Source organism: Carassius auratus, chromosome 19, assembly GCF_003368295.1.
Source record: "Carassius auratus strain Wakin chromosome 19, ASM336829v1, whole genome shotgun sequence".
Classification (NCBI taxonomy): domain Eukaryota; kingdom Metazoa; phylum Chordata; class Actinopteri; order Cypriniformes; family Cyprinidae; genus Carassius; species Carassius auratus.
In genome coordinates, this window is record NC_039261.1 from 19,351,756 (window position 1) to 19,365,224 (window position 13,469).

Consider the following 13,469-nt stretch of genomic DNA (forward strand, 5'->3'; position numbering starts at 1 on the left):
TTAAAATATTTAAACTTAAAATATACAAACTTAAAATATTCAATCTTAAAATCTTTAAAGTGCGAACTTAAATTTTCAATCTTAAAATCTTTAAACTTAAAATATCCAAACTTAAAATATACAAACCTAAAATCTTTAAACTGCAAACTTAAAATCTTCAATCTTAAAATCTTTAAACTTAAAATATCCAAACTTAACATCTTTAAACTGCAAACTTAAAATCTTCAAAAAATTAAATTAAAAATGTAATACTCACTCCAAACTTAGCTGGGCGTTTGTATAAACCCTTTTTATCCATTTCTGTTAAAACACACAGTGCTGATGTTGGTGTGTGTTTCTTTCTCACCTTTATTCCTGCAGCTGGAGACCGAGACCCAAAACAAACCCAGAATGATCACCACCACACACACACATATGTGAACAGCAACATGTGACACAAACCATGTTTTATAGGCAGTTGAGGAATTTATTGAATGAACACAATCATTAACGGCACTCATTAGTAAGACAGAGCATCAGTGGCTCAGAACATGAGTCACATGACCGTCTTCTGCCAACAGGAAGAAGATTCAGTATCACTGAACATGCACAAATTCACCTTTCACACGTGTTTGCTCATACTTTTATACATGCTAAAAAAAAATCCAGATTGAACAAAGAAGCCAGTTTGACAACTACTAAACACACACACACACACACACTCAGTGTTTACGCTGCGTTCACCCACGTCATAATTATCGCAACTACTAAATGACAACCTGGAAGGATCACATTCTTGCAATTATGTCTTTCTGTTGAAAGACTCTCTGAGTAATCAACAGGCTAGATAAAACCAGAGTACAACAAATGCACTGAAAGACACCAATGTTTCACAATAAACTCCTGTAAGTGGATGACTGCATGCATTAACAAATATTAACTAACAAACAATCAGCAATATATATTTTTTAATCTTTATGTTAGTAAATAAAAATACAACTGTTCTTTGTTAGTTCATAGCTCAGATCCATTAAACAATATTAACAGATACAACTTCTGATTTTTATAATGCATTCAGAAATGTCAAAGATATTAATAACTGCAGTGCAAAAAAGACGTTCTTCCTTTGTATTTCTCTGTAGTTTTCAGGTCATATATCTAAAAAAAAATTAATGTTCTATATATTAAGTCCCAGATTTATTTATTATTATTTCTTTTTTAGAAATCACATAATTTAAATTATCATTTTTTTTAATCTCAAAAATACATTATTTTTATTATGAATTTGAGCTTAAGTCTTATTTTTTAAATGTTTAGATATCTGTATTGGAAAACAAAACAAAAAATATGCAGGAAGGTTGTTTTTTTCGCAGTATGCTTTAGAAGTATTTTTCAGGGTTACTTCATATTATCTAATGTAGTTCATTAATATTAACCAATGCATTATAGCATTTTGTTATGCAAATTAATTATTATCAAATGTATTGTTTATTTGGCTCTACTATAGTGATGAATATTAAACTATTGAATGTTTTTTAGTCGTGCATTATGACATTAACAACAGACATGATGCTGCACAAGTTTGAGGGTACACATAAAACTGTCTACGAGTTCTTTTAAGGATGTGAGCACATTTTTTTCAGATAGTAATTGCGGTAACTGCATCATGTTGTGAACACGTTTACAGATGTAAGGAGCTGGATGTGGGACTGCGGTTGTGAGATGGTTTAATTGTTAGCTTGAAGGTGAATAATAAATATGTCACAGTGTATAAAACTATACAGTGGAAGCATGGGCTGCAGTGTGTTAGACATCTCATTACACGTGTTCCTCGAAGGTCTGCATGTGTGTTTTGAGCGCCAGCACACGCGTGTACGATGGCGCAGCGGAGCGGTAGAAGTCCAGACCCGTGAGCAGCTCCACGTCTCTCACTCGAGCCGTGTGTAACTTCAGCAGATCCTCCACCCAAAGAGACTCGTCCTCCAAACTCTGCACAGAGACACGGAATACTGTTTTTTCACTTGACCTCCTGAAATCTAAATATTTAATATATGTTTGGTATTATAAGTATTCAAATGTATAAATACTGAAACTATCACAAATTAAATAGTCAATCATATACACAAATTTAAATACTGGAAATCAAATATTCACATTTAAAACAGTCAAATGATCAAATTCAAATATAAAACAAAAAAAATGAAAATCAAAAGATTAAATTCAAATATTTAAATAAAATACAGAAAATCTAATATTTAAATTCAAATACTTAAAATACTGAAAATCAATTATTTAAATACAATACAGAAAATCAAGTATTTAAATACAATTATTTAAATATAATACGGAAAATCAAATGATCAAATTCAAATATTTAATATAAAATACGGAAAATCTATTATTTAAATTCAATATTTAAATAAAATATTGAAAATCAATTATTTAAATATTATACTGAAAATCAAATGATCAAATTTTAATATTTAAATAAAATATTGAAAATCAAATATTTATATTCAAATATTTAAATAAAATACTAAAAATCAATAATTTAAATTCAAATATTTAAATAAAATATTGAAAATCAAATATTTAAATTCAAATATTTAAATAAAATATTGAAAATCAATCATTTAAATTCAAATATTTAAATAAAATATTGAAAATCAATCATTTAAATTCAAATATTTAAATAAAATATTGAAAATCGAAAGATCAAATTCAAATATTTTAAATACTGAAAATCCAACACTAAAATTCTAATTCAAATGATCAAGGCACATATTCAAGTGAAAATCCTGAAAATCTGAATTCAAGTGAAAGTCAAATCATATTCAAATACTGAAAATCAAATAGTCGAATATTCAAAGTAAAACAAGAATGAGTATTTTAAAAACAAATTTATATTACAACCCCAATTCCATAGAAGTTGGGACAATTCGTAAAATGCTATAAAATTAAGAATCTGTGATTTGTTAATTCTCTGTAACTTTTATTTAATTGACACAAGTACTATTACCATATGTCTGTAAAGGGAGCCTGGGGGCTCATTTATCAACAGATATGTGTGTAATGAGTGTGTAAGAAGAGTTTAACACATAGTGTGGAATCCATCGACTTGTACTTATACGTAGAAATGTGTGTAAATATAAGCACCCCTCTGAGCACGCTTACGCAATCTAGTGGTAGAATACTGACACTACACTTACAAATATTTAAGTGTGTCACAGTAAGCATTAAGCAATACATGTCCTGTGTTTCCTTTAATAATAAAACTTTCTATGTATTATTGGTTTAGTTTTAAACAGACTGGTTGTGTAACTGGTGTCAAACCTTATAAAAGACAGCAGTGATGTGACGATGGCTTATCTCGCTTCATTAAACAACTTTAAAGATGATTTTCTCAATATTTAGACATATATTATTCTCCTAACAAACCAATCAATGGAGAGATGATTTATTCAGCTTCAGATCATGTTTAAATCTCAAATTTAGAAAAATGTAAACTTAATACTTTTTTTGTGATTTTGTGCTCCAGGATCACAAATGGTTCATTGAAGGAATTTCCGAATTGTGATTGTGAACGTGCATGGTATTTACGTAAGAACCGCGTGCCTCTCTAATCTCTTCAACGGAAAACACTTACAAAAATTCCGAGTTTTCGAGTTTTAAAATATTGAAAAAGTTTCTATTGCGTGATGCTTGAGACTATAAATCATTCAGACAACTATATCAATGAAATCATAGCCAGAGGTAAAGGTCTAGAGCTACAATTGTAGTTTATAAATTATAAAATGTACTGTTATTTATTTATGTATATTTATTTAAAGACTGCTGAGCTTCTGAACTCTTGTATTGATTGATTGGTTGATTTACTTTACTATCGCCTTAGGGAAATTTGTTGCTTGCGTTTCTCACGTACAGCACCGACAATACCCATAATACAAACATAATAAAGAATAAAATAAAATAAAACTAAGAATAAGATCAACAATCAAGGCTGAGAGCCCCTCAGTAAGCACCTACGGCATGAGCTTTGATCAACAGTTTAACTGTCTGTGGCAGGAAGGAGTTTTCCCCCGTTTTTATAAATCCCTAGCATCCTGAATCTTCTCCCCGAAGGTAATTTCTCAAAGTTAACAAACAGGGGATGACTACTGTCTGCTGTGTTTTTTGTTGCTTTACTAAGGCGCCTGTTTTGGTAAATTTGTTCAAGACCTCTCAAAGGGATACCAATTATTTTGCTCGCTGTACTCAAAACTTTCCTAATCAAACTCTTTTGTTTCATTGTGGCATATCCAAACTAACAGGTAATGTAAAAACACTTTCAGTAAAAGAGTTAAACAACTCTAAGGATTGAGATGCTTACATTAAGTGACATCATCTTCCAAAGACTCCTTCTTAAAATCAATACACATCTCCTTTGTTTTTAAAATGCTTAAGATTTTACATGTCACACCAAGAGATAAATTCATCTAAAACAGATCCGTGACTGTCCTCGTCCCCTTTTAGTAGACTAACTAGTGCAGAATCATCTGCAAATTTGATAATAGATCTACCTGAGTGGGCACTTATACTGTTATTTGTGTAGAATATAAACAGTAGGGGTGAGAGGACACAGCCTTGTGGTGCTCCGACATTAGTAATATGTTTATCTGATATTGATCCACCCACACTCACTCACTGTACTCTGTTCCTTAAAAAGTCCCCCAACCACACAATCAGTCCCCCATCCAGGCTAAACTCTGTGGTTAATCTTTCGACCAACACAGCTGGCATTATAGTATTAAAAGCCGATGAAAAACCAGCAAATAAGATTTTCACATGGTTTTTAGAATCTTCAGGATGCGAATATACAATGTTGCATCATCCACGCCCTTATTTGGCTGATAGGCAAACTGCAAAGGGTCCAATATATGACACTACATACCTTTTAACAAGCCTTTCAAAGCTTTTAAACACCAAAGAGGTCAGTGCAATTGGTGCTGACAGGCCCGGAATTCTCATACTCAATCATGTGTGTGATACTTCTGTTGTATCAAGAGAGACTGGACGAAAACTTTGCATGCAACACTTTAACACTTAGTATACTGGATTCTCAAACCATGAAACACTGTAATACTAAGGAAGACAGGTGTGAGATTCGCTCCGCTGTTGTCCAGGAGGATTGTGAGCGCTTGTGTAAGGGATGTAATGGTGAAGCCCCTCATCACTGATTCACTGTCTGAACCACAGACTTTAACAAACACTGCTCTTTCCAAACCCTACTATTTCCTCATTACGTTAAGAACAAAATGACATATTTACTAAGGTGAATCATAAAGCTGTGTCACTGTGGCTAAATTAATGACTCTGTGTTTCTGCTTCTTGCGTCAGAACAAGGCTGCATCGTAGTGCTGCGTTCATCACCACAGACACACTCATACTGTAGATCCATTACACAACTATACAGGTATTCAGGCTCTAAGATGACCTCTAGACTGGACTATTGTAATGCACTTCTAGGTGGTTGTCCTGCTTCTTCAATAAACAAGCTTCAGGTCGTCCAAAATGCAGCAGCTAGAGTCCTTACCAGGTCAAGAAAATATGATCATATTACCCCAATTTTACAGTCTCTGCACTGGCTACCTATTAAGTTCTGTATCAGCTACAAATTATCATTACTTACCTATGAGGCCCTAAATGGTTTAGCTCCAGCGTACCTAACTAGCCTTCTACCACGTTACAACCCATCACGCTCCCTAAGGTCACAAAACGCTGGACTTTTGGTAGTTCCTAGGATAGCAAAGTCCACTAAAGGAGGTAGAGCTTTCTCACATTTGGCTCCCAAACTCTGGAATAGTCTTCCTGATAATGTTCGGGGTTCAGACACACTCTCTCTGTTTAAATCTAGATTAAAAACACATCTCTTTCGCCAAGCATTCGAATAATGTATCTCTTAAATTGTGAGTGTAGTTGCATCTGATCAAATGTGCATTTTTATTCATTAGCTTGGGTTAAACTAATTTTAGTTCGTTGGATCAGCAGCTATGCTAATGATGTCTCTATGTGTTTCTCTGTTTCTGCTGGATCTTCATCCCGTGGTAACTAGGATTTACACAAGCTCCAGTCTGGATCCAGAACACCTGAGAAGAGATGATGAAACACACACAACTACCAGATTTTGCCATAATGGACATCAACCTGAAATAGTCACCACTGATAAACTATTACTAAACATTCTCTAGAATCTTTACTTTGATGTAAATCTGCTTTACAGTGACATTGTGGAAATTGCTGTGTGTTGAAAGAGTGTGTCTGTGTGTGTGTGTGAGAGAGAGAGAGAGTGTGTGTGTGTCTGTGTGTGTGTGAGAGAGAGAGAGAGAGAGAGAGAGTGTGTGTGTGTGTGTGTGTGTGTGTGTGTGGTTTGTTTTGATTCTAAATGTCTCCATCTGCTGGTCAAACCAAAGACCTACATTATATATATATACTGCACACATCATATTATTTACTGTTAAATTACTAATAATATTTATGCACATTATTCATATTTATTTTCACAGGAGAACATCTTACAAACACTACACACTTCTCACGTGTGTGTGTGTGTGTGTCACTGATGTTGCAGCTCTCTCTGTTGTCGTCTGTGTGTGTGTGTGTGTGTGTGTGTGTCTGTCTGTGTGTGAGTGAGTGAGTGTGGGTGTGTGTGTCTCTGTGTGTGTGTGTGTGTCTGTGTGTGTGTGTGTGTGTGTGTGTCTGTGAGTGAGAGTGTGTGTGTGCTCTTGTTTTTGTATCATATCAGGACACAACTCTGTATAATGACATGGGTATGACACAGGTATTACAAGGAGAGGGAGACTTATGAGCACATAACCCATGTCCCCATTTTTAAAAACACTTATAAATCATACAGAATGAGTTTTTTTGAGAAAGTAAAAATGCACAAAGTTTCCTGTGAGGGTTAGGGTTAGGTGTAGGGTTGGTGAAGGGACATAGAATATACATTTTCTACAGTATAAAAACCATTACACCTATTCACTCCTTGTTTACTGCTCTGGATTCTTTCTTATGCTGTTGTGGCTGTGTACCTCCTTCTAAATGGACTGATCCAAGAAGGCGCAACAGTGCTGACATGTTTTTGTGTCTCGTTTTATGTTTTGTGTGAAGAGTTTTTAAAGTTTTAATTAGTTTGTCTTTTCATATATTTTTATTTTTAATTGCCTGCTGGCTAACATGTCTGGTATGTTATTGTTTAGGCTAGCTATCACTGTTTTTATTCAATGTAGAGTCCACAGCCCCTCTCAACAAATCTTTAATTTCCTTTTGTTATACCCCCTACATATGTGGAGACTTCATCAAGATTAACTGGTGTTTCCAGAGATGTAATCTCTCTTTATTACCCAACATTTAGGTTTACCGTCATTGAACCCACAACTCACTATACCCTTGCCAACATATTATGCCTTCAATTTATTTTATCATGTTCAGAATTCTGTTTCTATTCTGTTGTAGCCGTGTCTGAATCTTGGCTTAGGAAACCCATAAAAAATTCTGAAATTTCTATTCCGAACTATAAAATTTTTCATCAGGATAGAACTAGCAAGGGAGGTGGAGTTGTAATCTATGACAGAGATAATGTGCAGATTTCTGTTTTACTGTCCAGATCTGTGCCCAAACAGTTTGAGCTTCTACTCTTAAAAATCCATCTTTTTAGAAATAAGTTGCTCACTGTTGCTACCTCTTACAGACCTCCCTCAGCCCCCAGCTGTGCCCTGGATGCTATTTGTGAATTGATTGCCCCGCACCTATCTTCAGAGTTGATTTGAACTTGGACATGCTTAATGCACCGGCTGCTCTTCAATCTAGGATAGACGCTCTCAATCTTACACAAATCATCAATGAACCCACTAGATACAATCCTAAATCAGTAAATGCTGGTACTATCATAGATATCATTCTGACTAATATGCCCTCCAATTACACCTCCTCTGTTTTTAACCAGGATCTGAGCGATCACTGCATAATTGCCTGTGTTCGTAATGGGTTTGTGGTCAAACGATCACCCCTCATTACTGTCAAACGTTCTTTAAAACACTTCTGTGAACAGGCTTTTTTATTCGATCTGTCTCGGGTACCGTGGAATGGTATCGAACTCATTCCATCAGGAGATGATGCCTGGTTTCTTTTTAAAAATACTTTTTGAACTATATTAAATAGGCACGCTCCTTTTAAAAAACTGAGAACCAAAAACAGGTATAGTCCTTGGTTTACCCCAGACTTGACTGCTCTAAATCAACAAAAAAACATCTTGTGGCACATTGCATTAGCATCAAAAAGTCCCCGAGATATGCAACTTTTTCGGGAAATCAGGAACAAATACACACAGTCAGTTAGAAAAGCTAAGGCCTGTTTCTTTAAACAGAAATTTTCATCTTGTAGTATTAACTCTAAAAAGTTCTGGGACACTGTAAAGTCTATGGAGAATAAAAACGTCTGCTAAATCTGGATCCCTATAAATCTGCTGGGCTGGACAATATAGATCCTTTCTTTTTAAAGTTATCAGCTGAAATTATTGCGACTCCTATTAGCACCATATTTAATCTCTAGTTGGTATCATTCCCAAAGATTGGAAAGCTGCCGCGGTCATCCCCCTCTTCAAAGGGGGAGACACTTTAGACCCAAATTGTTACAGACCTATATCTATTCTGCCATGTACTGCCAAAATATTCGAAAGCCTAATTAATAAACAGATTATAAAATGTTTTGAGTTCCACCATTTATTCTGGTTTCAGAGCTGGTCATGGATGCACTTCTGCCACACTAAAGGTACTTAATGATGTCATAACCTCTATCGATAGTAAACATTATTGTGCAGCCGTCTTTATTGATCTTGCCAAGGCTTTTGACTGGTGACTGGTCAATCATTGTGTTCTTATTGACAGACTTAATAACCTTGGTTTCTCAAGAGAATGCATTGCTTGGTTCTCAGATTATTTTTTAGACAGAGTTCAGTGTGTAAGATCAAAGGACATGTTGTCCAGTCCTGTGGCAGTCTCAATGGGGGTGCCTCAGGGTTCAATTCTGGGGCCAACCCTTTTTTCTATATATATCAATGAGGTTGCTAGAGCTGCTGGTGATTCGTTAATCCATTTATATGCAGACGATACCATTTTATATACATCGGGACCCTCTTTAGACTCTGTTAATTAACCTTCAGACTAGTTTTAATGCCATACACAACATGCCTTTCTTGACCTTCAACTGCTTTTAAATGCTAATAAGACTAAATGCATGCTTTTTAATCTGCCCACAGCTGTTCATCCGATTATCCTTACTACTCTTGATGGGTCCGAATTAGAAAAAGTGGACTCCTATAAATATTTAGGTGTCTGGTTAGACAGTAAACTTAATTTTCAGATTCATATTAATTATTTACAATCGAAAATTAAATCTAGAATAAGTTTCTTATATCGTAACAAAGCCTCTTTTACTTATGCCGCCAAATATGCCCTTGTAAAGCTTACCATCTTACCAATCCTTGATTTTGGTGATGTTGTATACAAAATAGCCTCTAAAACTCTACTAAGTAAACTGGATGTAATTTATCACAGTGCTATCTGTTTTGTCACCAAAGCACCATACACTACTCATCATTGCAATCTTTATTCCCTTATTGGCTGGCCCTCACTACATACTCGCTGCTGAATTCACTGGCTCCTGGTCATCTATAAGTCTTTATTAGGCTTATCCCCTCCATATCTCAACTCACTGGTTACGGTAGCAACTTCAATTCGTAATACGTGTGCCAGTAGGTATATTTCTTTGGTCATTCCCAAAGTCAAGTCCTCTTTTGGCCGCCTTTCTTTCCAGTTCTCTGCTGCCAACGACTGGAATGAATTGCAAAAATCTTTAAAAATAGACTTTAAGCATCAGATTTCACAATTATTTACTGATTCCTGCTCTTGTTAGCAGCCCTGTTATGGTGCACTATAGAATTTTTATAATTTATTTTCCGCTTTAAGCTCTTAAGGTTTACTTAGTGTATATGTGTAGGCTACATCATTATATTGTTCTTTGTATTACGTTTGTATGTTGTACAGGGATTGGTTTGTAGATTGGATACTTTATTTATTTCTATGTGTAACTCTGTGTTGTCACACTGTTTCTGCCTTATCTTGGCCAGGTCGCAGTTGTAAATGAGAACTTGTTCTCAACTGATTTTACCTGGTTAAATAAAGGTTATTATTATTATTATTATGGGATGTCCCCACTTTTCACAAAAACAAACGTATGTGTGTGTGTGTGTGTGTGTGTCACTGACGTTGCAGGTCTCTCTGTTGTCGTCTGTGTGTGTGTGTGTGTGTGTCACTCACGTTGCAGCTCTCTCTGTTGTCGTCTCTGTGTGTGTGTGTGTGTGTGTGTGTGTGTGTGTGTCACTCACGTTGCAGCTCTCTCTGTTGTCGTCTCTCTGTGTGTGTGTGTGTGTGTGTGTGTGTGTGTGTCACTCACTTTGCAGCTCTCTCTGTTGTCGTCTCTCTGTGTGTGTGTGTGTGTGTGTGTGTCACTCACGTTGCAGCTCTCTCTGTTGTCGTCTCTGTGTGTGTGTGTGTGTGTGTGTGTGTGTCACTCACGTTGCAGCTCTCTCTGTTGTCGTCTCTGTGTGGCAGGATGAAGCAGGTGACTCTCAGATCTCCGTCACACTCGTCCAGCGTCTCGTTGAGTTTCTCACAGCTGCTGATGATGCTGTAGAAGTGTGTGGGGATGAAGACGGAGCCCAGTGTGTGTCTGCAACACACCGCAGAAGAGGACATCACACACACACACACACACACAACACAGCAAACCACTTCACTTCTATCACTAAACAACATGAGGGTCAGGGCTGAGAGTTTCTCACTCTTTGATCTTCTCCTCTGTGTCTCTCAGTCCGTCGTGGTCGTGGTCAAATATGGGTCCCATCATCACATTAATGACATTATTCTCCAGACTGTATCTCCTGAGGACATCCCTCTGCAGGAAACCCCACACCCCTACACACACACACACACACTTTCATTTTTTTAATATTTAAAATAAGGCTTTAATTTTTGATTGTCTTCACTCCTGCTCATTTTCTAGAAGCACAGCTTTGTGCATGTGTTTGTGAATCATATTTTGTGAATAAATAAGTGTCAGCAGTGCAGCACTCACTCTTGAAGGCGGGGTACATGGGGACGGTGTTTGTGATGAGTGAAGCTTCATATCTGGATTCAGCCGAAGCAGAGAAATCTACAGAGATCAACACATACATCAGATTTACCTGGAACCATCCTGAGCCAAGACACTACGGCAAAACAATGCTTTTATATGCACCGGTCAATTCTGAGGCTATTTCACTTCCATATCATGTCTCTTTTTTCAGACTAGTGGACAGAAAACATCCAAAACACACAGTGAAGTCTTTATTTTATTGCTCTTTGTCTATTTGCATCTGTAGATTTCAATTCCAATCCTCTCTATATTCTGAGAGTGTTCAATATTTAATTCACAATGATTTATACTCCTATTTATTTTACTCCTAAAAACATCAAACATTGATTAAAAACAATAGCCTTCATGATTAATCAGCTGAAGCATGGTGAGATCTCAGGCATCTTCAGTGTAATATTAATATAGATGTGTGTGTGACTGACCCGGTGGGAAGAGGAAAGCGTGTGTGATGTCTGGCACCTGGCTGTACGAGTTACATGTGTGTGTGTGATCGAGACGAGCGTCTGCTCTCACACACTCGCTGGACAACACGGCCGGAGCCTCCACCTGCACACACACACACACACACACACACACACGCACACACACACACACACACAGGATGAGTGTCGCTCCGTGGCTCAGAGGAACACATCTGCTTGTGATCTGTTCACACACCTGTGCTGTGAGAGTGAAAGTGCTCCACAGGGGCATGTTGAGGACGAGACTGTATCCGCTGCAGTAATCTGAGTGACACAGCTGTGTGTACGACGTCTGGAAGAGAACAGCTGGACGGCCAAACGGCAGGTGTGTGACGTCTGCACAAACACACACACACACAATCAAAAACATCACACGCTCAAGAGATTCACTCAAGAACTTTACTAGAGTCAAATAGAATGCCCCCAAGTTCCTGAATCACTGTGTATTATACGGAGTGAGGAAGCCAAGACCAAACTTAAAAACAATAATTTAGGACCAAGTCATAATTAAGTTTATTTAGGCAATCTAACAATGGCCTCAGACAATATTTATTATTATGCTGTAGTGGAAGATAAAGCTTAGTATCGTCAGCGTATAGATGAAAAGAGACAACATATTTTTTAAAGATGAGAAGCGATGGGGAGCAAATACATAGAAAACAACACAGGGCCCAGGACTGAACCTTGCAGAACACCAAACCCAGAGGAATGTCACAAAAATATCACAAAGTCCTACAGAAGACTCCTGGCGTGACAGAAGAATACTGTGATCGATCTGAGAGGACAAGAGCCATGGATTTCCCTGAATCTGTCGTGAGAAATATGTCATTTAAAGACTCTCAACAGTGCTATATAAAGCTTTAAAACCTGACTGAAAGACTCATTAATCTAGTTATCTGTCAAGAAGGACTGGAGCTGAGCCAGTAACTTTCTCTTTAATCTCTGAAATAAAAGGAAGATTTGAAATTCTCACTCATTCTGTCTGACTGGTCTGTCTTTTTTTATAAGTTTTTGTGTTTAAAACGTGTCTATTCTTTATATTAATTTTATTTTTTATTTTAGATTGATACATAGTGCATAGATATAAATTTGGTACTTATAAGTTTTGAGAATAGTTTTTAATAAAAAATATTTTTTATTATTGTTATTTGTTTAAATATGTCTATATAGTATTATTTATTAGTTTTATTTTATTTAGTACAAGATATACTAAAAAAAAGCAACAATCTGAAATAAATGGTAATCTTTTTTATTTGTGTTTTATTTTATTTTATTTCAGTTAACTTAATTTCTTAAGTAAAACATTTTGTTTTAGTTTTGGTTAACTATAATAACTCCAGCAGTGTTGGGGAAAGTTACTTTTAAAAGTAATAAATTACAATATTATGCTATTCCCTAAAAAAGTAACTAGTTACATGACTTTTGTTACTTTTATTGGAAAGTAACTTTTGCATTACTTTTTTTAATCTGGGCAGGGCTTGCTTGTTTGTTTTTAATATTTAAAGTTCTTCTTTTACAAATGTAAAAGCCCTTTTCATATGAAATGAATGCATCTCAGGCTGAAGGAAATGTAAATTCATGTCCGTGCAGTAGAAATATAAAACAAATCACATGAAGAACATCACTCAGGAGAAGAAAGTTCAACACTATTCAGCAATAAAAAATTAAGAAAAATTAATCATTTGTTATTTTTGCTTATTAGTATGATTGCATTGGATCACATAAGGTCAGTAGCAAGGACATAAGTTAAACTGGGATTAAATACATACATTATATTTGTCTTATTTAATATATTTAATT

At 35.8% G+C, this 13,469-nt stretch overlaps 1 protein-coding gene across 2 annotated transcripts in view; it reads right to left on the reverse strand.

Moving 5' to 3' along the window:
• Positions 1-457: 457 nt before the first annotated feature.
• LOC113119725 (ectonucleotide pyrophosphatase/phosphodiesterase family member 2-like) overlaps positions 458-13,469 on the reverse strand; it is a 28,018-nt gene continuing 15,006 nt past the window's right edge. For both annotated transcript variants that reach the window (XM_026289349.1, XM_026289348.1), the window contains 6 exons: positions 11,866-12,005; positions 11,631-11,754; positions 11,149-11,226; positions 10,856-10,988; positions 10,590-10,743; positions 458-1,968 (listed from right to left, as the gene is read on the reverse strand). In XM_026289349.1, coding sequence (XP_026145134.1) covers positions 1,798-1,968; positions 10,590-10,743; positions 10,856-10,988; positions 11,149-11,226; positions 11,631-11,754; positions 11,866-12,005 — 800 coding nt within the window. In that variant the 3' untranslated portion in view covers positions 458-1,797. The remainder of the gene's footprint in view (positions 1,969-10,589; positions 10,744-10,855; positions 10,989-11,148; positions 11,227-11,630; positions 11,755-11,865; positions 12,006-13,469) is intronic.